The sequence below is a fragment of the Apus apus genome, chromosome 4 (genome assembly GCF_020740795.1).
Source record: "Apus apus isolate bApuApu2 chromosome 4, bApuApu2.pri.cur, whole genome shotgun sequence".
NCBI classification, from domain to species: Eukaryota; Metazoa; Chordata; class Aves; order Apodiformes; family Apodidae; genus Apus; species Apus apus.
The window spans coordinates 55,723,807-55,747,476 of NC_067285.1; the positions used below are offsets into that span (position 1 = coordinate 55,723,807).

A 23,670-nucleotide genomic window follows, 5' to 3' on the forward strand; every position below is an offset into this window, starting at 1 on the left:
CGGGGCGGCCGCGGGGACGGGCCTGCGCGCGCAGCGGGCTCGGCGCCGCTCCCTGCTCCGCCGCGCAGCCAGCCGGGCCTGGGCCCGGGACCCGGCGGAGCGCTGTCTGCCGCGGGGATCATGTCCGCCGGGCCGCAGCCGCCGCCGCCGCCACAGCCGGACGAGCTGCCCGCGGCGCCGCCGCCGGTGGCCAACAGCGGCGAGGCCGCGGGGACGGCTGCCTCCGCCGGCGGCCCGTCCGGAGGCGACGTCGAGATGGAGGTCAGGCGCTTTCCGCCGGCGGGAGCCCTCCCGCCCGGCGCGGCGGCGGGGCCCGCCCGGCGGCAGGTGCCCGCCACGAGGAGCGGCGCCGGCGGGGCGTCCCCGGGCCGCGTGGGGCCGCGGGAGACAATGGCGGGGGCGGGCGCGGGGCCGGGCCCTGTGCCGCGGCGCCTCCGGGCCCGGGCGGCGGGTAACGGCCCTGCCGGGCAGCGGCGGGGGGGGCGCGGGGCGCGGGGCTGGGCGGGCGGTCCCCGCGCTTCCCCTGGCGGCCCCGCGGGGCACGCGGAGCCGGGCACTGTGTTCCGCCGCCGCGGGGGCAGGGGGCAGAGGCCTGGCCAGCGGGTCTTTCACTGATCTTTTCGAGAGCGGGGTCACGGGAGGGCACGGGGAGCCCGCCCGGGGTTCGCCATCCTCCCTGCCCTGCCCAGCCCAGCCCCCGCACGGGCGCCCTGGGAGCGCAGAGGTCTCGCTGGGCTGGTCACCTGCTTCTGGCAAGCGGCCTTTCTCCCCTTCCTCGCTGGAAAGCCGTCCCGGCGTTTGCGCTTCCTGCTTCTGCCATGAGCAGGTCCGTGCTCTACAGAGCAGCACCGCTTTCTGTCTCCTGAAGCGCTTGAAAACTTTTTTTTGGGCCGGTGGGGCGTTGTTCGAGGATGATTTTTTTTTGGCAACAGGTGCTTATTCCAGAAATTTCACGGGGTTCGAGCGGTTGCCCGGAGATGCTAATTTTATCGCGGCATTGTTTCTTTAACGATAGGAGGAAACTGGTTGGTCCTGCTTTCGGTGCTGGGTGTTTTGTGCTCTGAGTCATGCTGTACAGTCCAGCCTACTTGATCTAAATAAATTTGCAAATGCCGTGTTTTTCGGATGAGCAAGGAGCCAAAGCACTGTGGGTAAAAAGTCCTGCTCGAACCTGCAAAAAACCAGAGCATTTCCAGGCTGGGGCTGAGTGCGTGGAGGCTGTGAAGCGCGGGCTCTTGAGGCACCCGTGTGCAAGAGCTGTCTCTGTGCCTGCTGAGGTAGTTCCATTTAGCGTGGGGAAGGAGTTGCCTTGCCTGGAGTGACATGGCAGTTGAAATAGGTTCTGATCACCCAAGAGACTGCTTTTCTTGCTCTCCGGCAAAATTGCGAGGTTTTGTCGTCTTTATTGCACGTGATGAGATCAGATGGTGCGCGGCTGCGTTTGTGTGGTTTGCATATTTAGGGTTTTGGGAGGAGTGTGCATTTCGTGCTTGTGCTCACTGGTAGGTGGGTGTTGGCTAAATCCAGTGGGATATGAGTAGGAAGATTTGGGTATGAATGTAGAAGGACTTTAGCCATAACCTTCTATGCTCAGTTCTTTATGTTGTGACTGGTGAATGAAACATTTGTGTTAGGAGTCTTCTGTTTCCACGTGCCTTACCTGCCAGAGTTCTGTGAGGAAACGCCCGCCCACAAACATCCCGTGTTTTGTCTGCCTTTGTTCCATGTTGTTTCTGACTTTCCTGTTTCTTTGTTCTAGGAGGCCAGTAAAGGCTGAATTTAGCTCAAATCTTGCTTGGCTGAATTAAACAAATGATTAATAATGATTCTGAAAGCATCTTATTTGTTTCCTTTGCTCACTCTTTAAATAATTATTTTGTAGTGTATTGCCCCAGCTTGGTTTACCAGGGAGGGATCATCCATCATTTTTGGCTTTAAGAACAGAAGATGAAATTGTATATTGGAGATTATGTGGGAAGAGTTCACCTAATAACAGGAGAGATGAGAATTAAAAAAGCCTTAATCTGAGAGAATAATTGAAGGCAGCGTGCCAGGGATTTGGCAGGAAGGGGATGAAGGAGGACTGCCCTCTCCCAGCCAGCTTTTTTTGCTGTTAGTGGTGGTACTGTTGGTGATAATAACAGTTACTTGATTTAGTAAACTAAATAGGGAAGAGTACAGTTTGTCCAAATTCCTACTGTGTTTCCAGGACAAAACTTCAGTCCAAGTTCTTATTTGGACTTATTCCCTTGATAGAGAATGATGAGGGATTGGAATAATCTGGAAAAAGGAAAAAAACCCAACTTGAAGCTGCTCTTGCTTTGAGACCGGGGCTGGTTCTTTCACTGTACTCTCCTGAGCAGGCTTTAGGAGGGTTTTGATTCAGCACCCTAGATGTGACATGCTGAGCTCCTGGACCACAGCTGTCTCTCTCATTCACATTGATTTGATGCTTTAATGATGGAGCTAAATCGGATTACAGGTATCTAGCTCTGTCCCTCACCCTGTGGCAGGGATCTTTGATCCCTCTCCAGGTAATTTTACAGTAAGTAATAGAAAGCTGACTGTATCAAAGCCGTAAACGATGGCTGTGCTAGTTGATGTGAATAGATAGTGATTTGAAACAAGCTTATTATTCTTTAAAGGGTTATTCTCTGTTCAGAAAATAATTTTTTTATATAATTTTTTTTCATCTCAGGAATCGTTTGATGATGCATCACCAGGAAAACAGAAAGAAATCCAGGAAGCAGATCCTACCTACGAAGAGAAAATGGTATGTAATGTTTGGGACTGTATACAGCAGTCCAGTACTTACTGAGTAGCTTAAAATAAACTGAAGTTTTCTGCTTTTTCAGAATCTCTTACCTGGATTTATAAACCTTTGTCATTCAAAAATATTTAAGTAACTGGAAAGCAAAACACATCCAGAAGCTCAGACCCTTCTCCTTCTTAGCATTTTGTTCACTGGTCTTCTGCTTTTTCTCCATTGCCATTGCAGTCATTTGTGGGAATAACTTAGTGCATTTTGCTGTTTCTGGGAAGTACAGTCCTAGCAGTTGTGAGGTGCTCTAGATTTGGAAGAATGATTTAATGGGAAATATTCAGTTATATGAAGTTGTCTGGAGAGTTGTCTTTCCTGTAGGCAAGGGGGATTATGAAGAATCGAGTATTCACTTTCTCAGTCTGAAATTGAAAAATCCTCTAGGAAAGCCTCTATAAGGATTTAAATGTCTGCTGCTTTTACTTTCTCAGTGTATGGAACCAGTTGAAATCTAGGAGCTTTGAATGCTGGAAAATTATTTCAAACTTCTTTTTGAACTGCCGGAGTAGCAACCCTTTTAAGGAAAGGGAGGGGGAGGGAATAGTACAAAGAGAGGTTTGGCATAATGCTTTGAGTAGGTACTCCATTTTCAAGTGACATGCTTTAGGAGGAGGATTTCAAAATAAGGAGGTTCTTTCAAATGGTACAGTGTATGGTCAAAGTAAACAGAAGTTGGGTTTCAAAATTCACAGGAGGTTGAGGAAGGTTTTGCTGTTTATCGACAACTTTTCAGCACTTTTTGTCTAGGCTGAAAGGGATTTTGTTAGCTTTTCCTGATATTTAGTTTGTTCTTTAAGAAGTCCTAGTTACAGTCTTTGAGCTTCTGAAGATGGGTGCTTCACAGGTTAGATCGGAGAAAACTTAGTATTTTTCTTAGTTTTTTTAGTTTTTATAATGCCCTAAATGTAAGAGATGGAGCCATTCACTCCTCACCATCTCATCACATTTTCTTTCTCTGTCCCACCCTGCTTTTCTTCTTCCTGTTTGTAATTCCAGTGTTTGTGACTGCATGTGGAATTTCTTGATAGGAAAGTGAAACTGATTGTTATAGTTTGCTGTTTCCTGTGTTGTTTCTTCTTGCCACTGACAATACCCCGGTCTTCTGCATTTAATTTCTTTGTGCTGCTTCCTGGCAAACTGAAGAAAGTGTACTTGGAGTTGTCTCTCTTCTGGTCTCTAGACAGGCACAATTGCAAGGAGGATCGTGTTTTACTGTTGTAATAGTCAGGAGATGCACTGGAAATGAAAACAGGAGAAGTTTCTCTGTTGTTAGGAGGATAGCTCAAGGTTGCAGAGTACAGCCTGTGCTTGTCTGTGTTCTATCTAAAAGTTATAGAATATGTTTGTTAGTCTCTTAAAGGACTATCCTTAAGCACAGTGTAAATGAGTTATAGGGATGTGTGTGCAGTGCCAGAACTCACAGAAGATTTCTTACTAAAATTTTAGAACAAGGAAACTTGCAATGCAGTTTGTATCTCTTCTGCTTCACTTCTGCCCAGCCAGTGAATCAAATACTTAAAAATAAAGGTCAGCAGTTTGGACAGTAGCAAGGTCTTGCCTTGTTTAAACTTCAGAAGTGTTGCTAAGTAAACAAAAAAACAAACAACCCTAAATAATTGAGAGGAAAACTTTAATTCAGTGGATGTGGATTGTAGCTTTGTCAGTCACGAGCTTAAACTTACAGTTGGAATGAGTCTGACTCTTCTGTGGTACATACAGGATCTCTTTCTTGGTCTCTTCTCTAATATCCTGTCTTCCTGTCTTTTACATAGTGCATGAACTGCTTGCTTTGAAGAGGAGAACACTCAGAGCTGGCATTGCTTTTGCAGAAGTCTGGAACATATGTTCCTTCTTACAAAGAAAACTGACTTCCTGTAACTCTGCAAGTTGCTAAATACCAGGTTATGTTGTGGCAGCTGGCAGAATGTCAGAGTGGTTGCTGTTAAGCTTGGAGTTGTTTAGAGTATTAATTTCTGTTCTGAAGTCTTGATGTGGCCTTGGGAAGGTGTGTTGGTTCCAAAGGGAACCTGCCTTAAAGGAGCTGAACCTTTTAGATACTATATTGTCTCCTGTAATCTTTTTTGCACAGCAGAAACAGTCTGTATCAAGGGGAGCAGTATGACAGTTTAGGCTGGACATACCTAAGATGTTCTCTGCTCCTGAAATAGGTGTTCAGTCTTCTGGTTATGGGCTCTTCTGTCGCCTCCACCCTCTTTCATGCCAGCTCTTTTGCTTATCTGACACCACAGTGAAGTGGTCTATCTCATCCAGCAGGCAGGGATCTAATAGGTGTTGCCAAGTTGGTAAGATGAATGAGTTCATTGAAGGATCCTGTGAATGCTGGGTGGGAGTAAATTCTGGGGAGCGGGACTATAATTTTGGACAGGAGAAGGTTGTTAAGGGAGCTCTGGCTTTCTGTAGTGACACTCATGCAATCTTTGTGCCAAAGTCACATTTCAGTCTTAGCACAGGTCTGTCTTGCAACAGATCTTTGATCTTACCTACTTAGCAAAGGTGAGCCTTGACCCAATACAAGAATGTTGAATCTGTCAGCAACAGTTACATTGTTGACATTAATCATCTCTTCTTTGTTTTTGTAGCTATGTATATAAAGAAGTTTGAATCTATGTAATTTTGAAAGTATTTGTTAGCTTCTTCTTTTCTATGAATACATACTGTGATGTCTCACACTTGTTCCACTTATTTTTTTCTTGTCAACAGCAAACAGACAGAGCAAACAGATTTGAGTATCTGTTGAAGCAGACGGAGCTGTTTGCTCACTTTATTCAGCCTGCTGCTCAGAAAACTCCAACTTCACCTTTGAAAATGAAGCCTGGACGTCCACGAATAAAGAAGGATGAGAAACAGAATTTACTGTCAGTTGGCGAGTGAGTGATACCATGTAGGCCAGCTTGTACTGTAATTATGCATTTTATTGTACTTTAGAAGTGTAAGTTAAACTTGCTAGATTTCTGTTCTTTTTCAGTATGTTTTCTGCTGTATAATTGTGGTCTTTTTTCAACTGCTTACCTGTAAGTTGAGGGTTGTTTAAGAATTCTAGGAGTTACAAGAATTTTGTGTTCACTGACACAGCATTGTTTTACAGCAGTAAAGCACTATCATGATTAAAAGTGTTTCAGCATGAAGAAAAGCAGGGACAAAAAACCAGAGTATTTGTGGCTTTAAGTTGCAAGAGTTCACAGAGAACATCAGTACACAGCATCTCACTGGCAGCTTGAAAATCAGAAGTCTAGAAACTTGGATTGCCCTCATTGCAGCTTGTATGGCTACAGTATAACTAGTGTTTGGCAGATGTTCCAGAGCTCATAAATACAGTCTGATTCCCTGTCTTGTAGTCAAAGGCCAGAACTGATGCACACAATTTATCCCTTTCCAGTCACTTTGCCCTAATATTTGAGGCTGCTAACAAACATGGTCATCACCTCTTAGTAAGAAGCAAGAGGCTCTAAAGAGTAAAAAGCAGCATTTCAGTTGGTCAGCTAAACAAGAGTTCATTTGAAGCAGCTCCTCTGGATGTTTGCATTCTGTGCCACAGGGAAGTTAGATTTCAGAAGAGTTTCATGTCTTTTCAGTTTAGCCAGAAACTTAGTTCTTCCTTGCACTTTTTCAGCTACCGCCATCGCAGAACAGAGCAGGAAGAAGACGAAGAGCTGTTAACAGAAAGCTCCAAGACAACCAATGTCTGCACTCGATTTGAAGAATCTCCATCATGTGTGTTTCCTCTTTGTTTCCTCCTCTTAATTTTTTTTTCCCCTCAAAATGTTGTTTATAATTAAGTTTATTTTCATCCTTCCCAAGGACAGTGAATCAGTTGGGTGCAGGAGAAGGAGAAAAAAAAAAATCCAACACAGGCCCAGTGGGACAAAATGTATTAGTAAGGGACTGTTTATTTTCAGTCACACTGCAAAGATAAGTCTTCTGAGTTTTGGCCTTTAGAAAACCAGTTGCTATACTCTATTACTAGGAAAGAGCTAACTGTTTTTAAGTCATTCATCTTACAATTTTTACATATGTAACTTAACCTTCTGACACAATTTAAAGTACCTAATGGCTTTCAGTTCAGATAATTCAGTATTATGTTGTTTTAACATTGAGCTGTGTTCTGATTTTGGGGGTGGTGATTGAGTTAGGATTTCTCCATACTTTGGGTTCTTGCAGAGAACAAATCTGTTGGAGCATCTTGCAGAAACAAAATTAACCAGTCTGCATTGCCCTTGGGAGTTTACTGCATGCAATTTACTACTTGATTTTGTTCTGTAGCTTAGATAATCAGCGTCAATTAGCAGGCAAGGGATGGTGACTTTTTTTGTTAAGTTTTTACAGAACTTTTAGTCCTTTCTTTTCATGTCTTTTAGATGTTAAATCAGGAAAGCTGCGTGATTATCAGGTCCGAGGATTGAACTGGCTCATCTCTTTGTATGAGAATGGCATCAATGGTATCCTGGCAGATGAAATGGTATGCACATAGCCCATGTTTCTGGGGACTTGTGAACACAATGCAGTTTTAGTTCAGCTATATAGATATGAGTTTTTTAATAGCACAAAATGCAATATATAATTTGCCAAATTTTATTTTTCCAATGTATTTTAAGCCACTAATGTTAAAAGTGTCTCAGGTAACTTAATTTAAAAAAACTGTGCAGGCAGTTTTAAAAATAGGCATGTGAAAAGGGAATCTGTCAAACTTAAGAAAACAAAACCTCAATGGAGAGGAATTGTTCTATGGAATGACGTAGCCTCTGTTTTTTTCCCTAAATTGCAGCTGTTTTGTTATGGTATTCTCAGAGCTGCCCCTGTGGAAAGAGTGTCTTGTATGAAAAGAACAACAGATGTAGGAACACTTCCTGTTGTTGTTAGGTTAAAATGCAGGTGGCGGGATATGAGTGTCCTAGATGGACTGATCTCAGGAGCAAGAGCTATGCCATTGGGAGATTTTCTAGGAAAAATGATGCAAAGATGTAGCTAGAGAGCTGTGTTAAAATTTCTTTCACACCATGTTGGTGGGCATTTCAGTCAGTGTTGGCCATCGTAGCTTTTGCTTCTATTATTACTCTTTTTCCCTGAATGACAAGGGATAAATGCAAAAGAAATTGTAGTTTGGGCAGTTTTTGTCCTCCAGGAAATCTTAATTTTATCTGTTTTCCGTAGGGAGCTGGTAAGGAAAAACAAACAATTAGTGTTATCTCAGTGTATTGCATTTCTTATACCTTCTGGTAATTTCCAGGTAATAAAACTTCTTCAAGATAAATTAGAGACAAATGAATTTAAATTAGTGTTTAGTAACATGTTTGATTTTGAAACAGATCAAGGATTTTCTTCAAGCTTATGAATAGTACTTTTTGGGTACAGTTCTTAGTGAAGCAGGCTTGTTTTAACAAAAAACTACTGAGAAACTTTGTAAGTTCTTGGATTTATGTTATTCCAAAATCCGTCTTGCATTGAAGAGTTTAATGTTTACTATTAGAAATGTGTCTTATTTGAAAAGTAAAGCAAAATTCTAAGTTCAGAATCCAAGGTCTGAGAATGTCACTGTTACTACTTTTTTTTATTATCTGTGGGACATACAAGCTTTTCCTAACCAAGATGTTTATGCTTTTTGGGAGTAGCACTGTCTTTAATATATCTCACTCATTTGTCCAGGCTTCTGTGTCTTCCATGTTGTAGTCAGAGATCACTCTTGGTTTTTTTTTTTAAAGGTATTTCCTGAGAAATTTTTTTCTAACATGTTAACATCTCTTACAGGGTCTTGGAAAGACACTGCAAACAATTTCTCTTCTTGGGTATATGAAACACTACAGAAATATCCCGGGTCCTCACATGGTGTTAGTTCCTAAATCCACTCTGCATAACTGGGTGAATGAATTCAAGAGATGGGTACCTACACTTCGAGCAGTTTGTTTGATAGGTGACAAAGACCAGCGAGTAAGTTTTGATGTGGTTGGTTTTCCTGTGTAAATTCAGCATGTGATCCTGCTGTCTGTCCTTTACCTTTCATTTCCATGTAAGGATATTATTTGGATTTGTAGTGGTTAAACAGTAAGACCTGTAAGTGCCACCTACTTAAAGTATAACCAGCCTAGAATTCACATGTACGTTGCCCAGCTATTGCTTCATCACTTTACACTCAATTTCTTGAAAAAAGGTTTTCTTTCTCCTTTTGTGAAGGCAATACACCGTGTAGGCCAACAAAACTCGATTAATCTTAAAACAGGAAAAGAGAGTGTTTAATGTAAGGTGCTGTTGTTTTTATGAATATATAAATCCATACAAAATTACTTGTTTTCTGCTCTGTGTAGCACGGTACATTGTATTTGCCATAACAGTAGCCCTTAAGAGGATCTGGGTTCTGACACTAAGGAACTGTTTCCTGAAAACAGTCATCAGCTTAATGTTGGACAGGTCAAAGGGGTTTGATTGGTAAAAGTGGAACTCAAATGGATCTTACTTGGCTTGAAATTTGTGAGTTAAAAGAGAAAGTGTGGTTCAGCCTCTTACGGCTGTACTATTTCAATCATCCTCTTTTCGTTACTTTGGTATCGGTTCTTTTCTACTTTTTTTTAGTGCAAAGAAAACATAAAAAACATGGAATATGATGGTGCATCTATAGATTTGCCAATTGGAGTTACCAATTTATCTATGGAAGGAAGAGAGAGCTATTATTGGTGCCATTAAACTTCTGCTTTTGTCAGCAGATTTTTATGCTAAGGGAAAGTAGCTGTTTTCAGAGTTTATGGGGTTGGAAATTACAGAAATATTGATTAAACTTTAAATAGTTCTGGAGGTCACTGGTCCAGGTTTCATACCTTGTGATTTTTTTTTAGCGCATATTTTTTTAATTCAGAAGTTCTTATTCTTTCTTCAGTATATTTCTTGCTTATATGAGTTAAATTCTTGACATTTATACATCTCTGTATTTTGAATTCTAACTGATTACCATGTCTGCTTTTAATCTAGGGTGACAGCATTCTAGAAATTGCTCAGTTAGGCAAATAAAGCTGTGCTTGGGATTATTTTTTGTTTCCGAACTTGACCCAAAGCAAACCTTCAGAAAATGTTGAGTTCTGATCTTACAGTTTAGCTATTTGAAAACTCATGTGTAGGTAGTCATCTGCAGTTTCCAAAGCCCGAAGTTAGAGCTTCTGTGCTCTTCCCCAAGGGTCTTAGCAGTTTCAGCACTGACAAAATTAGGAAGCTTTACAATGGTTGTGTTACATTGCTTCTGTAATGGATTTTATCTTTCAAATTTAGTGGCAATGTTGTTTTAAAATTTTTTAACAGGACTAGCATGTACTTTTTGGTTTAGGTTTGACAAAGCCTTCGTAACTAACTGCCACCTTGTTATCTAGGCTGCCTTTGTCAGAGATGTGTTGTTACCTGGTGAATGGGATGTCTGTGTAACATCATATGAAATGCTTATCAAAGAGAAATCGGTGTTCAAAAAGTTTAACTGGAGATACCTAGTTATAGATGAAGCCCACAGGATTAAAAATGAAAAATCAAAGGTAATTTGTATGTTCACTGAAAGACAAATCTGTGTGGGTTATGAGGTGGTGATGGGGGGACTAGTAATACTTGTATATTTGCTCATGTCTCAATGTCCTTCAGTTATCAGAAATTGTGAGGGAATTCAAGACTACAAATCGGTTGCTGTTAACTGGAACTCCACTTCAGAACAACTTACATGAACTCTGGGCACTGCTTAACTTCCTTTTGCCAGATGTCTTTAACTCTTCTGAAGTAAGTCATCATTTCTGCTAATGAAATTCAATCAACTTTGCTGGTTTTCCAGACCTGAATATTTATAGTTAGGAGTGTTGGTTACTGATAACGACAGATTGACAGAAGTGTTTACAAAATTGTGAAGTAGACTTGAGTATTTTTCTCAGCTTGGCCATTTTTAAGGGCTTCTGGCAGCTTAGAAGAAGTAAGAGGTATTTAAAATCACAATGTGAAGAGAATGTCTACTGCATTTCAGAATAGATTGAAACATTGTGATGGCTAAAACAATTAACTTTGTTCTTGCAGTTAAATGTAAGTTACCATGTTTATCTAGGGCTTCTTTCTTGTCAGTTGGGAGATACTATATAATGAACAATAGACTTCACAAAGTGAAGGATGGGCTTAAATGTTTTGATGAATTGGGAGCAAGTGTCACATCTAAAGGGAAACCTTGTGGTGCATTACAGCAAAATTTTACTTTTTTCCTTTCATTTTTCATCAAATGCTGCAGTAGTACACTTCTTCCAGATGGAATTTGTCCAATGGTGGAAGGATATGAGTGAATCTTTTTCAACAGAAAAGGACTCACATATTGATTTGCTTTCATTATTGTTACTTTTTTGGGAAGACAGTGTGTTACAGAGCTTTCTATAAAAGCAGACCAAAGAGAGCAATTTGCTCTTTTACTTACTGCCTATGTAGTTAGTTGAGTTTTATTTATTCACCATTGTAATGACATTGCACCTCTTACATACTAGTGATTTTGTTGATACAGGACTTCGATTCATGGTTTGATACAAACAATTGTCTAGGGGATCAAAAGTTGGTGGAACGTCTCCATATGGTAAGTCTTTCTGCTTTTTGTGTAAGTTTTTCTTTTACCTAAGTTAGGTTTTAAATCATTTTTCTAATGCTTCATGTGACAGAATATTAGGGTAAGATAGCTTATTCCAAAAGCTATGATAGAATTCAGAATAGGTTGATGAAGCTCAGAAGATTATTTATTTCTTGAAAAGGAAATGGTTTTAGATGGGAGAGAAGGGTCAGTAGTTCTGGCTTTCAGGGTTCTGAAATGCTTGTATTAAAAACACTGGCTATGAAGAGACTATAAATATTTTAGGCAAGCAAAACTAGAAAAGAATCAAGGGGCATTGAACCATCTGAAATATGATTTTTGGCCTGATCTTTGAGTCTCCCAAAGAAAGCGCATGTACATTCCCATGTATTATAACCTGTCCATATAGATTGCTTTTTCAAATGATCTGGTAATGGGTCTGGTGTTTGAGCAGTTTTGATAGAGAATATCTGCACTGCTTTTGTTGATCTGCTCAGTGTTTCAGTTTCCAAAATACAGTTAATGATGCCATCTCTTTCAGGTGCTACGACCATTCCTTCTACGTCGCATCAAGGCTGATGTAGAGAAAAGCTTGCCTCCAAAGAAGGAAGTTAAAATTTATGTGGGTCTCAGCAAAATGCAACGAGAATGGTAATTGACATACTTGACTGTGCTGTGGTTAAGGCTTACAATGAGGGTGCTGCTTGTGACTTGATTGTTGTGTGGATCTTTGTTTAATTCCTTCTGATGTATTCCTGACTTACATATATACTTTCTTGTGATGCTTTTGTGATGACAAAGCCATTCATACAGGGAGAGTTACCTAATTAAATGAGGGGAAGGGTGAAGAAAGGCCTGCTTGGTTTTAGAGTTAGGAAAGCTTGTTCTTTCTTTGATGCAGGTATACACGAATCTTAATGAAGGATATAGATATCTTGAATTCAGCTGGGAAGCTGGACAAAATGAGACTGTTGAATATCCTCATGCAGCTGCGAAAATGTTGCAATCATCCATATCTCTTTGATGGAGCAGAACCTGGGCCACCTTACACAACAGATATGCATTTGGTCACCAACAGTGGCAAAATGGTAGTATTGGACAAATTGCTACCTAAGTTGAAGGAACAAGGTATGCATCTCGTTGTTGTTAAAGGGTTGTTTGGTTCAGTGATACAAATGAAAGTCAGTGCTTCTTCACGTTCCCATGTAACCTGAGCAAAAAACAGCACACTTTAACCAGGATTACTGTTGGTTTCTAGCATTTCCTGTTGGTTTCTTCCCAAGGGAAGTAGTAGATTCCCCCACATTGGACAGTTTCAGGTCTCAGCTTGACAGGGTGCTGAGCCATCTCATATAAACTCTAGTAGTACCTAGAAAGGTTGGACCAGATGATCCTTGAGGTCCCTTCCAGCCTGGCATTTTGTGATTCTGTGATGCCAGCTAGTCAAACACTGTACCTGAAATAGTTGATACAAAAACAACTTGTGAAGTGCCTTCATAAATAATTAGCTCAATAGTGCATGTTGGCTTTTTGTGACAAAGAAGTGTTGGTGGGGTTTTTTTTCTTTATTTCATTCCAGCTAAATTGAGACCACAGAAACCATAGGTCAGTCTGGGCTTTAGGTTTTCTCTTGGCCTTATTACCCTTTTCAAACATAATCATCCTTTGATTTGCCATGAAGTACCATTTCAGATTCTAACTCTTCATGTAGGCTTACAGTAAAATCCTTTATGAAATGTTGGGTTTTTCTTGCTGGGTATGATTTTGAGCAGCATCTGAGTTTTTTCAGTTAATTCTTTAAGGGACACCAACATGGGGGGACCCTCATTTTAAAGTTACTTGATAGTAGGTACAAAGCTCTGGAATACATTACTCTAAAACTCAGTCACCACAGGATTTTTTACTCTGGAATAAATTTTTTACTCATTTTATTGAGTGCACTTACTGAAATAACTTGGCTAAAGGAGTGGAGGACAGTTTGGGAGTGGGAAGACATTACAAAGAACAAAAAGCAAATCCAAACCTCAGCCCTAGGTAATACAAAAGTAATCTGTACTTTGTGTCCATGTATCATTCAAGAAGCTGTGGTGATGTGCATCGTTGTATGACTACAAAAAACTTAGAATTCAGTGGTTAATGTGCTTGTTTAAATCTTGTTTTCTTTCTGCTCTGAGGCTTCTTCTTGAGACATGGAAATTAAAATTGGTCTGGTCCTAAGTCAAATTATCTTGAACAAAGGAGTGTTCATTATTAGAGTTTGAGTCCAAATGACAAAGAAGTCATGTTAAGAGAATACAGGGCAAAGTGGAAGCTTTGTGATATTCTGTGTTTTACTTTAATCTCTCAAGTAGGTTGGAAATTGTTGTGTGTATATGCATAAAATACTGGACATTTACATTTTTTGGGGGTTGTTCTGGGCAGGTAAGTAAACTGACAAGTCTTTAAGAAGAACTTAGGCTATTTCTAGATAACTTAAATCCAAAACAAATACATCATAGTTTTGTTCTTTATACTTCTTGTTGTTTTTTATATTTGTGTTACTGTCTTACTGTGCTATGTTTGGGAATGTTTGGATAAGGAGTACAACAGAGAAGAAAAGCAAACAGGCAGCTACTAACTAAACTCTAATAGACTTTAAGGCAAGGAAGGCCCATGGCAAGCACAGGAGCCTGCCAATAGCTGAACTAGCTGTAGCAGCTGTGCATTTGACCTAGCACGCTCCAGTCACATCTGTCCTTACCTGGAACCCTTTGAGACCCTTTTTGGGCACCAGAAAGGGTGGTTGTGGTTTAAGCCCAGTAGGCAGCCACGCCCCACACAGCTGCTGTGATGGCAGTGGCTGCAACCCGGTTGTTTATTTGGTTCTGAAATTCTAAATGGTCTTTCTTTTTGGGCACCGAGCTTCCCTCCTTCCCTTTCTGGAAATACAGACTTGCAGAGTTTGATACATCTTAAGTTTTGGTGAAAACTTAAGGAAGCTTTTTACTCAAACACAGGTTCAAGAGTCTTGATCTTCAGTCAGATGACTAGAGTTCTAGATATCTTGGAAGATTACTGTATGTGGCGAAATTATGAGTATTGTAGACTGGATGGACAAACACCACATGACGAGAGACAGGTATTTAACATTTTATTTCATGTAACTAAAAATAGTACTTGTGACACATTTGGTTCAACTGATATGTTCCTTTTCTTTATTTAGGCATCTATTAATGCATATAATGAACCCGGTAGCTCAAAATTTGTGTTCATGTTGAGTACACGGGCAGGAGGTCTTGGGATCAATTTGGCTACTGCTGATGTTGTAATTCTGTATGATTCAGATTGGAATCCACAAGTAGATCTTCAAGCTATGGTAAGAATCCAGATGGAAATTATGTTGTGTGGTGGGTTTCCCTCTTTCTCACAGAGTTTTACTAGAAAGGTGTGTTTTTGGCATGATACAGTATTTCCAAAATAAATTGGTATTTTTCTTGTTTTGAGACAGGAGTACTACTTTTAAAATTGATTTTCAGTTCCAGTGCAGCTTCCACTTTGTGGAACCCTTGTTCACATTTGGGATATACAATGATTTATGCAGTAGCAAATCCTGAGTATATGCTCAGTACTCATAATAGTAGTTAATGAGAACAGTCTGTTTTGTTTTTTAAAAAAGAAAAGTTTAACATGGTATGTGTTAATCCCAAAGCTTTACTTCTGTGGGGCATATAGATGAATGTGCTTACATTGTGTTCTCTGTCACCTTGGAAATGAGACAACGAAAAGCTGAGCTAAACCTTTCAAAACCTGCTTGTAAGGGGTGAGGGGAAGGCAGTAAGTGAGCAAGCTCCTTTTAGCAAGGACCTTTAAATTCTTTTTAAGTATTTCTGCATTTATCTGTACACTGAACATTACTGACCACTTAAGACCAAAGCTATTTAAAAACTACCAGGATTTTTTTTTTTGACAAATCAGGCCTTTCACTGACAAATACTGGAAATTTCCTTTATTCATTTGAGTGAAGCTGTAGGTTCTTAAGTAGTTCAGCAAAGATTAGTTCAAAAGCATGATGGAACTGGTGTCTGGAAGCTAAAGCGAGATAGTTCCAGCTACCACTGAAGGTGTATGTTCAGAATACTAATTCTCAGTATGGTTAATGATTTGCCAGTCAGGTGAGGTGCTGCATTGTATTTTTTGTGAAGTATTCATGTCACAACTGAACAATTTTGAGAAAGTAGCTTTTGGCCAGTACAGAGATAATTTCTTAAACGTGTTGATTTTACAGAAGGTGACATAAGGCCAGAAGCATCCAGTCGTCTCTGTGATATAACACAAAAACCTCTTAACACACTCTATTGATCTATGACATCTGGAGACATGGTCATTGATGTTATTTAAAAAACACCACAAAACTTGCAACGCAGATAAGAATATACTGTCTTGGATAGTCATGTTAATGGAATGTCTATAAAGGTTTAACTAACCTCCACTATTCTGTTTTCTAAATCAGTATGTTGAAACCAATGAAAATTGAAGACTAATTATATAGTCATGCTGGAAACCAAGTAGTGATTTTTTTGTTTGTTTTGTTATGTGTTGGGTTGTTTCTTTTTTGCCTAGGATCGAGCGCACAGAATTGGACAAACAAAGACTGTGCGAGTGTTCAGGTTTATTACAGACAACACAGTGGAAGAAAGAATAGTGGAACGTGCCGAAATGAAACTCCGGCTAGATTCCATAGTCATTCAGCAAGGCAAGTATATGAAGGCAATTTGTATAGAAGATCTGAATCCCTCCCTTCCCCCCCTTTCCCCCCCTTCCCCCCCTTTCCCCCCTTCCTCCCCTTTCCCCCCCTTCCCCTCCTTCCCCCCCTTTCCCCCCCTTCCCCTCCTTCCCCCCCTTCCCCCCCTTCCCCCCCTGCTCCCCCTTCCTTCCCCCCCTTCCCCTTCCCCTTCCCCTTCCGTTCCCTTTTTTGGTTACCTTCCTAGGGATACACATGCAAGTGGATATACTCAGATTTATTTGATTATTTTTATTAAGCACTCAGCTTCTTCTGTTGATGGAGAAATTCATGCCTTTCCTTTTTTAATAGATGGGGAGAAGTGATGACAGTGTCACCTTCTTGGTTGACTTTAACTGTAATCTGTAACTTTATTTTTGAAAAAAGGATACAGTAAGTTTTGGCTGGAAAGTGTGAAGACATGCACCCAAAGTGGTGTTTGTTGAACACAATTAATGCATAATAAACCAAACGTGTGTGGTCAGGGATTTTGCTGGCTTTTGAGTTTGTTGGTTTGGTTTGGGTTTGGGGTGTTTTGTTGTTGTTGTTTTTCTTAATTTGGAATTTCCTTTATGGAGAGAAAAGGATACAGTTTTAACTTGGAAATGTAAGGGGAATAAAAATAATGTATTGCTTCTTCTGTAATGTAAGCGCTGTAGTTAGTTCCTGTCCTCCAATGCTTTTTTCTTTAGGAAGACTGGTGGATCAAAACCTGAATAAACTTGGGAAGGATGAAATGCTGCAAATGATTAGACACGGAGCAACACACGTGTTTGCCTCAAAGGAGAGTGAGATTACAGATGAAGATATTGATCACATTTTGGAAAGAGGTGCAAAGAAGGTGAGACAAAGTTTTTTAAAAGGCCCAGCTGTAGACTTAAATTCCATGGCAAGAAAGTATATCCCTAGATGATAACTTGATGGTAAGCTGGGGAGAATGGGAGTTTTCATATTGGTCAAAAGTGTTTGTGTTTTCTGTTGTTGTAAGTGAGATACTTTGTAATGATGTAACTTTCACAAGTGCTACCATTTCCTCTCCCAAGACTGCAGAAATGAATGAAAAACTCTCAAAGATGGGTGAAAGCTCACTCAGGAATTTCACAATGGATACAGAGTCCAGTGTGTATAACTTTGAAGGGGAAGACTACAGAGAAAAACAGAAGGTAACATTTAAATTTCTTTTGAGGGAGGCACTAAGTTGCCTGATTGAAGCATATTTATGTAAGAAATGTTGGTTAAAAACAATATAAGCTATAGAACTAGTTTAAAAGTTTTATTACTTATTTAATGAAGCAGATGGAGACCTAGTTTTATATGAAACTTGTAGCTGCTCTGAATATTTGGCAAAGCTTGGTCTTAATATTTTTTGGGGTGGTGGGGTTTATTTTTATAGATGGCTTTTACAGAGTGGATTGAACCACCTAAACGGGAAAGAAAAGCCAATTATGCTGTGGATGCTTACTTCAGGGAGGCTCTTCGAGTCAGTGAGCCAAAAGCACCTAAGGTGAGTTAACTAATTTAAATAAAATATTGCTCAAATATGCATAATAAATGGTTAAAGCTGAACGCAAGAAATTGCGTCTTTATTTATAAAAACTGCACTGCTGACTTCTGTAAACTGGGGAGGCAATTTAAATTTAGAAAAATCCAAAGGACTTGAGACAAAACAAACTTCTGTAAGAAGAAAGAGCAAGATGAAACTTCTGAGGTGGTAGGAAGGTAAGACCAAGGTGTTTCTTGTTTTATTTAAGCAGCTGTGAATTGTCTTTACCTGTGGAAGATTTCCTTATTGCTGCTCAGAACACCTGAACTTTGTTCAAGGGGATGTATGTGTGACTCCCCAGCCACATCCTCCTCCCAAAAGTCTTTCTCTCTTCCCTTGTCTCACAAGTCATCTACTTTTAGAATTCTACATGGTTGTAGTTGCCTCTTGCATATGGTGTGCATGGTGTGGCCTTTATTTTTTTATTAGTTAAGACAGTGAATTTTTTGTAATAAAGCTTTCTTTTTTACTCATGAACTGAACTCAGTTATTACAAGCAAACAGATTCTTGATGTGAAATGGAGTCAAATACGAACTTTATATTTCAGGCACCAAGGCCTCCAAAACAGCCAAATGTACAGGATTTTCAGTTCTTTCCTCCACGGCTGTTTGAGTTGTTGGAAAAAGAGATTCTCTACTACAGGAAAACAATTGGGTACAAGGTAATTGAAGAATTCACACATTGCAACAGTTTACTACAACGTTAGAAAAATATGTACTTGTCCTGCCTTTCACACCAATTTAAATGAAACAAAATAATGTTGAGCTGAACAAATGATTAGGTTCTATTAATACAATAAGTGAAAATAAGCAATGATCTAAGGAAAAATTAATCAAATTTTACAAAATGCAAAACCTTTCAGGTACCTCGGAATCCTGATCTGCCAAATGCAGCCCAAGCACAAAAGGAAGAGCAGCTAAAGATTGATGAGGCTGAACCTCTTAATGATGAAGAACTAGAAGAAAAAGAGAAGCTTCTAACCCAGGTATAGTTGGGTCTTTAAGGAGAATGAAATCAGCTGAAGTGTGTTTTACAGTGTTTCAATCATAGTACGGCTGGCAAATTGTATCACTGTTTGTAAAAGTTGAAATTAGCCTATTTTGGCAGCTGATAATTTCAGCACTACTGTTTCTGTCCCTACAGAGTATCATCACAAGAAAGCTTTAGGCCTTGTGAGGGAGAGTGACCAGGGAAGGTGGCTGAGGGCACCTGTGAAGCACCTGGTGGGCCTTTTTGACAAAACCGTATCATTACAGACCTGCTTTCCTTGAGGGATTTTTCTTTCTAAAAAGTAATCCCATGTTCTCTTTCACAGAATATTGATAGGAGGGATTAATTTATGAGATGAAGGCTCCTTTATCTGAAACTAGTAGGCAGTTAGAGAACCTGTGCTAAGTACCAGGTGGAGAGACTACTGCACTATGAAAGCTGTTTTTCTGCTAACATTAAACTGCAGATAAAGGAGAGGTTTTATATTGTTGGAATGATGGTTATGTTACGGGCCATGTAAAGAAATTATTGAAACAAATTTGGAGAGAGACAAATACCGAATTGTGCAATGTTTCCTTTGCTATAAAGGGATTCACTAACTGGAATAAGAGAGATTTTAACCAGTTCATCAAAGCTAATGAGAAGTGGGGCCGCGACGACATTGAAAATATAGCACGAGAAGTAGAAGGGAAGACCCCAGAGGAAGTCATTGAGTATTCAGGTAACTTACTTTTTATAAGTAGTCAACTCTGGGAGTCCATATCTAGTGCTGCTTTCCTAGTTGGAACTGCCTATGAACATGGTAACGTCTTACTTCTGAGAATTTCTTACTGACTCTTTCAGGATAGAATTGTAGTGATGGATTTGGGATCTGCTGAACTAGATTTTACCATGTTTAGCTCGTGTGTAATGAAGCTGTACTAAAATGTGCATATAAACTGTTACTGACCCACTATATCTTAAATCTACTCTTAACTGCATAGTGCTGTCCTCAGTTCATGTTTGGTTTTGCAGAACAAAATGCTGAGAAATAACGCTTAGTTGGAGCGATTCCACTTCTTTTATTCCAGTTGTTTTCTTGAATCTTTACACCTTCAGTACCTCATCCTCATCAAGAGCGGGATACAGACAACATTTGTGACAATATGTAATGGCCACTGGTTGTTGTCACGTAAGTCAACTTGGCTGCTTACCTCAGATGTCTCAAATGGTCCCTCTACTGTAATGCAGCTGCAAGGTCTGGGGCTAAATTTCTAAAGGTATACAGCAGCCTATAGCTGTGAGCAATTATTTTTAAACCCACTTTGTTTTAAACACCTAATTGTCTTTTAGACACTTGCTCTTGTCTTTGGCCACTCAGGTGCCCTCCCACTTCCCTCTGTAAAAACCAATTGCTGTTACATTTGTTTCCATTTTAAGAAGCAATTTTCTTGGAGGAGATTGACTGGCTAACAAAAACCTCTCTAGTCTGTATTGCACCTCATTAAAACTGAGGACTCCTGTATTTAACCCTCTTCAGAACAGCACTGGTAGTACTGCAAGGTGACATCAGGAAGTTCTAGTAAAAGGAAGTAACATCTATCATCTTCTTTTAAGGTAAGCCCTCCTAACTTCTAAAGATGCATGATAAGAAATTAACCAAATGTTCTTTTCTTAGCTGTGTTCTGGGAAAGATGCAATGAACTCCAAGACATAGAGAAGATCATGGCTCAGATAGAGAGAGGAGAAGCCAGAATTCAGAGACGAATCAGCATAAAAAAAGCACTTGATACAAAGGTACCTTTATTGTGTTTCTTGCTTTATTTCCCTGTGCTAATGCGGTGAGATGCTGGACTCTGAGGCTAATGTATTAAAAGGTATGTGTGGATGTGGTATTTGCCCCTTCTGCATATTCCTCAGCAGTTGCTTCCTGTAGCATTTCCAATCTGTGAAGCGCTGCCCTGGCTGATGGCTGTGATGATAACTTCAGGTATGGCCTAACCTGTTGGTTGTAGCAATTACCTTTATCATAGGACAGTTTGTAGTGCTGGGTAACAAACCCAATCCCAGTAACTACAGGCTTTTAGAAGAAGCAGAATTTATTTTGTGCCTGTGTAAACTGAAAACGCTGTAGATACATTTAGAACACTTCAAAAGAGAAGATGAACCCAGCAGAGGAGGCTTTTGTTCTGATCTGTGTTTCATCAATGAGAGTTTGGTAATTAACAGATTTGCAGTACATGAAGACCATTTATTAGAATTCCTGCTCCTCCGCCTCCCCAGTTCAGGTTTGAAATAAGTTACCTCTTCTAAGGAAGTCAGGAGAAGAATGGTGTCGTGGCTCAGTTAACCAGAAGGCAGCCAAACCATGTGCCTTTCTACTTTTTACTCTGCTTTTGATCATTCCTGAGGATTTTTATGTTAAAGAGAATTGCTGCCATTTGAAACCTAGCAGATCTTGATTGTTTTCAAATGCAGTGACAGGTTTGCGGTCTGCTGTTAATCAGAAGATCACAAACAAAACTCTCTGTTTTCTAAACCAAAACTTACCAGTTTAGATGGTGTTGGTAAATACAGTGTCCACACAGTTCCTTAGAGCGATCACAAACAGTGTAGTTTTTCTAACTTAGTGTTGTACATCTGCCTTTGTGTGATGTTCCATGCTCATTCAGAACTATTCCTTAGTTTTATATGATCTTTTTTTTGTTCAGATTGGCAGATACAAAGCCCCTTTCCACCAGCTAAGAATATCATATGGTACTAATAAAGGGAAGAATTACACAGAAGAGGAGGATCGCTTTCTAATCTGCATGCTGCACAAGCTGGGATTTGATAAAGAAAATGTTTATGATGAGTTAAGACAGTGTATCCGAAACTCCCCACAATTCAGATTTGACTGGTTTCTGAAGTCCAGAACTGCAATGGTATGTATTTATAAACTGATTTGCATTTTTTTCATAAATGTCTGTGATAACACAATTATACATCAGGCTCATTAAAGAGCTTCTGAAATCCTGAGGTAAGTGCATGTACAATACAATCAGTTTTTATAGAGTTTCCAACAGCTGTAGTGAATGGCAAATACAGTAGAACTAAAGTCTTACGGGAGGAGAAATTAAAAATTCTGAGGTACTGCTTTTCAAAATTGACAGGAATTTTCACTTAAATGAAAATATTTTAAAAAGCAAACACATGCAATTGAAACCAAATATTTCATTCTTTTTTCATTTTGCCAATATATAGCAAAAAACTTTTACCTAATTACAGGCATTTCTAATTTGATCTTTATGTTAAGTGGCTGCCAATGTAGTGATTGAATATGTTGTGCAATTTAGGAATTGCAAAGGAGATGCAATACTTTAATCACTCTGATTGAAAGAGAAAACATGGAACTGGAAGAAAAGGAAAAGGCAGAAAAGAAGAAACGTGGACCAAAACCATCTTCGGTAAGATCTAAAATGGCATTTCTCTGGAAAAGCTCATCTGAAGACAGTGCTTTTCTGAGTTTCTAGGACAAGTGGTATCTAAAGTTATTTAAGAACAACAAAACCCCTCACAGGGAAATGTTAAGAGCTGCTTAAAGTTTATGCTGTCATGCAGCTTACTACAGTTGTGGATGTCAAAGGGCAATGAGTTCAAGTTCTGAATTATAGCTCACATGCCTTGAAAGCAGATAAAATTGTTATGTTTTGAATCACTTGATTTGGTAGACTGCATAGGTTTACCCTGGTAAAATAAACCGCAGATTTATTTGGCCTTTTGATGAATTTTTATCCCTTTAACATTATATGTTTACCAGTGAGGAATGCATAGCCCATGCACGCCATTCATTCCACTTGAAGAATGCTACAGATCTATTTACAAGTGTTCCTATGCAGACTGCTGTCTGCTGCACTTGCCTTGTGCAAATCTAGAGGTAGATTTGAGAAAACGGCATGTAGGCCTCACTGCTTTCTTTACTGACTAAATTCAAAGTATTGCTAAAGATGGGCATTCCAACTTCACCCATTCCCTTTCCTAGATTTGTTAAAGATGATGTTGCTTGGAGCCGTTTGATGAAAAATTTAAAAGCACAACTTTGCAGATGTTAAGCGATCAATAAAGTTCAGAGTGGTGGATGAATTTTTTTAGAGCTGTTCACAGAATATTTAAACAGATATTTAGAAATACCCTTTTTTAAACAGGAATATTTACAGCATCCTTAGTTGATTCTGTACACTTTTTACCTCTATGAAATTGTACTCTTCCAGACAAAACAGCAGCTGTCCTGAGGAGGATGTGCATATTTGCCATATCACAATATTTGCAATTAATCACATTTTAAAGATGCCAGAGTGTAAAACATCTCCATCTGCTTTGACTGGCAACGCATTGCTTGCTTATAATCTTTCTGAATCACAGTAACTTATTAAAAAACTCACCTTGCAGGCACAGAAGCGCAAAATGGATGGTACTCCTGATGGTCGTGGACGGAAAAAGAAGCTAAAGCTGTGAATGCAGAAGTTTTATAATCAATAAATTTTAAAAGTAGTTCTTTAATTTACGGGTCTTCATAAGATGTACTGTATAATGTTCAACTATTATGTCATTAAAGGACATCAGGTTCATCTGTTTACTGAACTAGAAACATAGTACTTACTGTAGTTTCACTTTTTTAAATGCAACAGCTGTGCTGAATTTTTTTTACCATTAACACTTGAAGTAATAAATAGGCTTCATTTATTAATAAGGCTTCATGTGACTTTTTTCATTAATGCTTCCACTTGAATACTTGTTTACTTAGGTCATCTCCCAGTGTTGTGGTTTTTTTTTCCTCTTAGGGTGCTGTGAACTCTTTTTCCATTAGGATCAATAGAACTATGTAGTCATGTTTTCTTCTTACAAGCCACCACCAGTCACAGCCCATTGCTGGAAATTCTGTGCCTCTGACCTTACCTTTAATGAACTTAATTTTACTGCAGAAATATACCCTGCTCTTTGGCACTAGTGGAAAGGGCCAGGT

At 39.7% G+C, this 23,670-nt stretch overlaps 1 protein-coding gene across 1 annotated transcript; it reads left to right on the plus strand.

The window, feature by feature from the left end:
* Positions 1–23,397, plus strand: SMARCA5 (SWI/SNF related, matrix associated, actin dependent regulator of chromatin, subfamily a, member 5). The gene is made up of 24 exons (XM_051617700.1): positions 1–261; positions 2,699–2,773; positions 5,543–5,709; positions 6,453–6,553; positions 7,198–7,298; positions 8,585–8,764; positions 10,189–10,344; positions 10,448–10,579; positions 11,337–11,405; positions 11,938–12,047; positions 12,298–12,524; positions 14,393–14,514; positions 14,599–14,751; positions 15,996–16,132; positions 16,852–16,996; positions 17,199–17,318; positions 17,549–17,659; positions 18,247–18,360; positions 18,562–18,684; positions 19,278–19,410; positions 20,347–20,465; positions 21,380–21,592; positions 22,004–22,114; positions 23,097–23,397. Exons 1-24 carry the CDS (start codon positions 121–123, stop codon positions 23,160–23,162), a joined length of 3,126 nt encoding a protein of 1,041 aa, XP_051473660.1. The 5' UTR covers positions 1–120; the 3' UTR covers positions 23,163–23,397.
* The last annotated feature ends 273 nt before the right edge of the window (positions 23,398–23,670 follow it).

What these genes read in the sequence shown, in the direction of transcription:
- SMARCA5 (XM_051617700.1), top strand. Translation starts at nt 121, where the DNA reads ATGTCCGCCGGGCCGCAGCCGCCGCCGCCGCCACAGCCGGACGAGCTG. An exon ending in AAGTAGATCTTCAAGCTATG is followed by an intron (nt 14,752 to 15,995) that starts GTAAGAATCCAG and finishes TTTTTTGCCTAG; the next exon opens with GATCGAGCGCACAGAATTGG. An exon ending in AAAAAGCACTTGATACAAAG is followed by an intron (nt 20,466 to 21,379) that starts GTACCTTTATTG and finishes TTTTTTGTTCAG; the next exon opens with ATTGGCAGATACAAAGCCCC.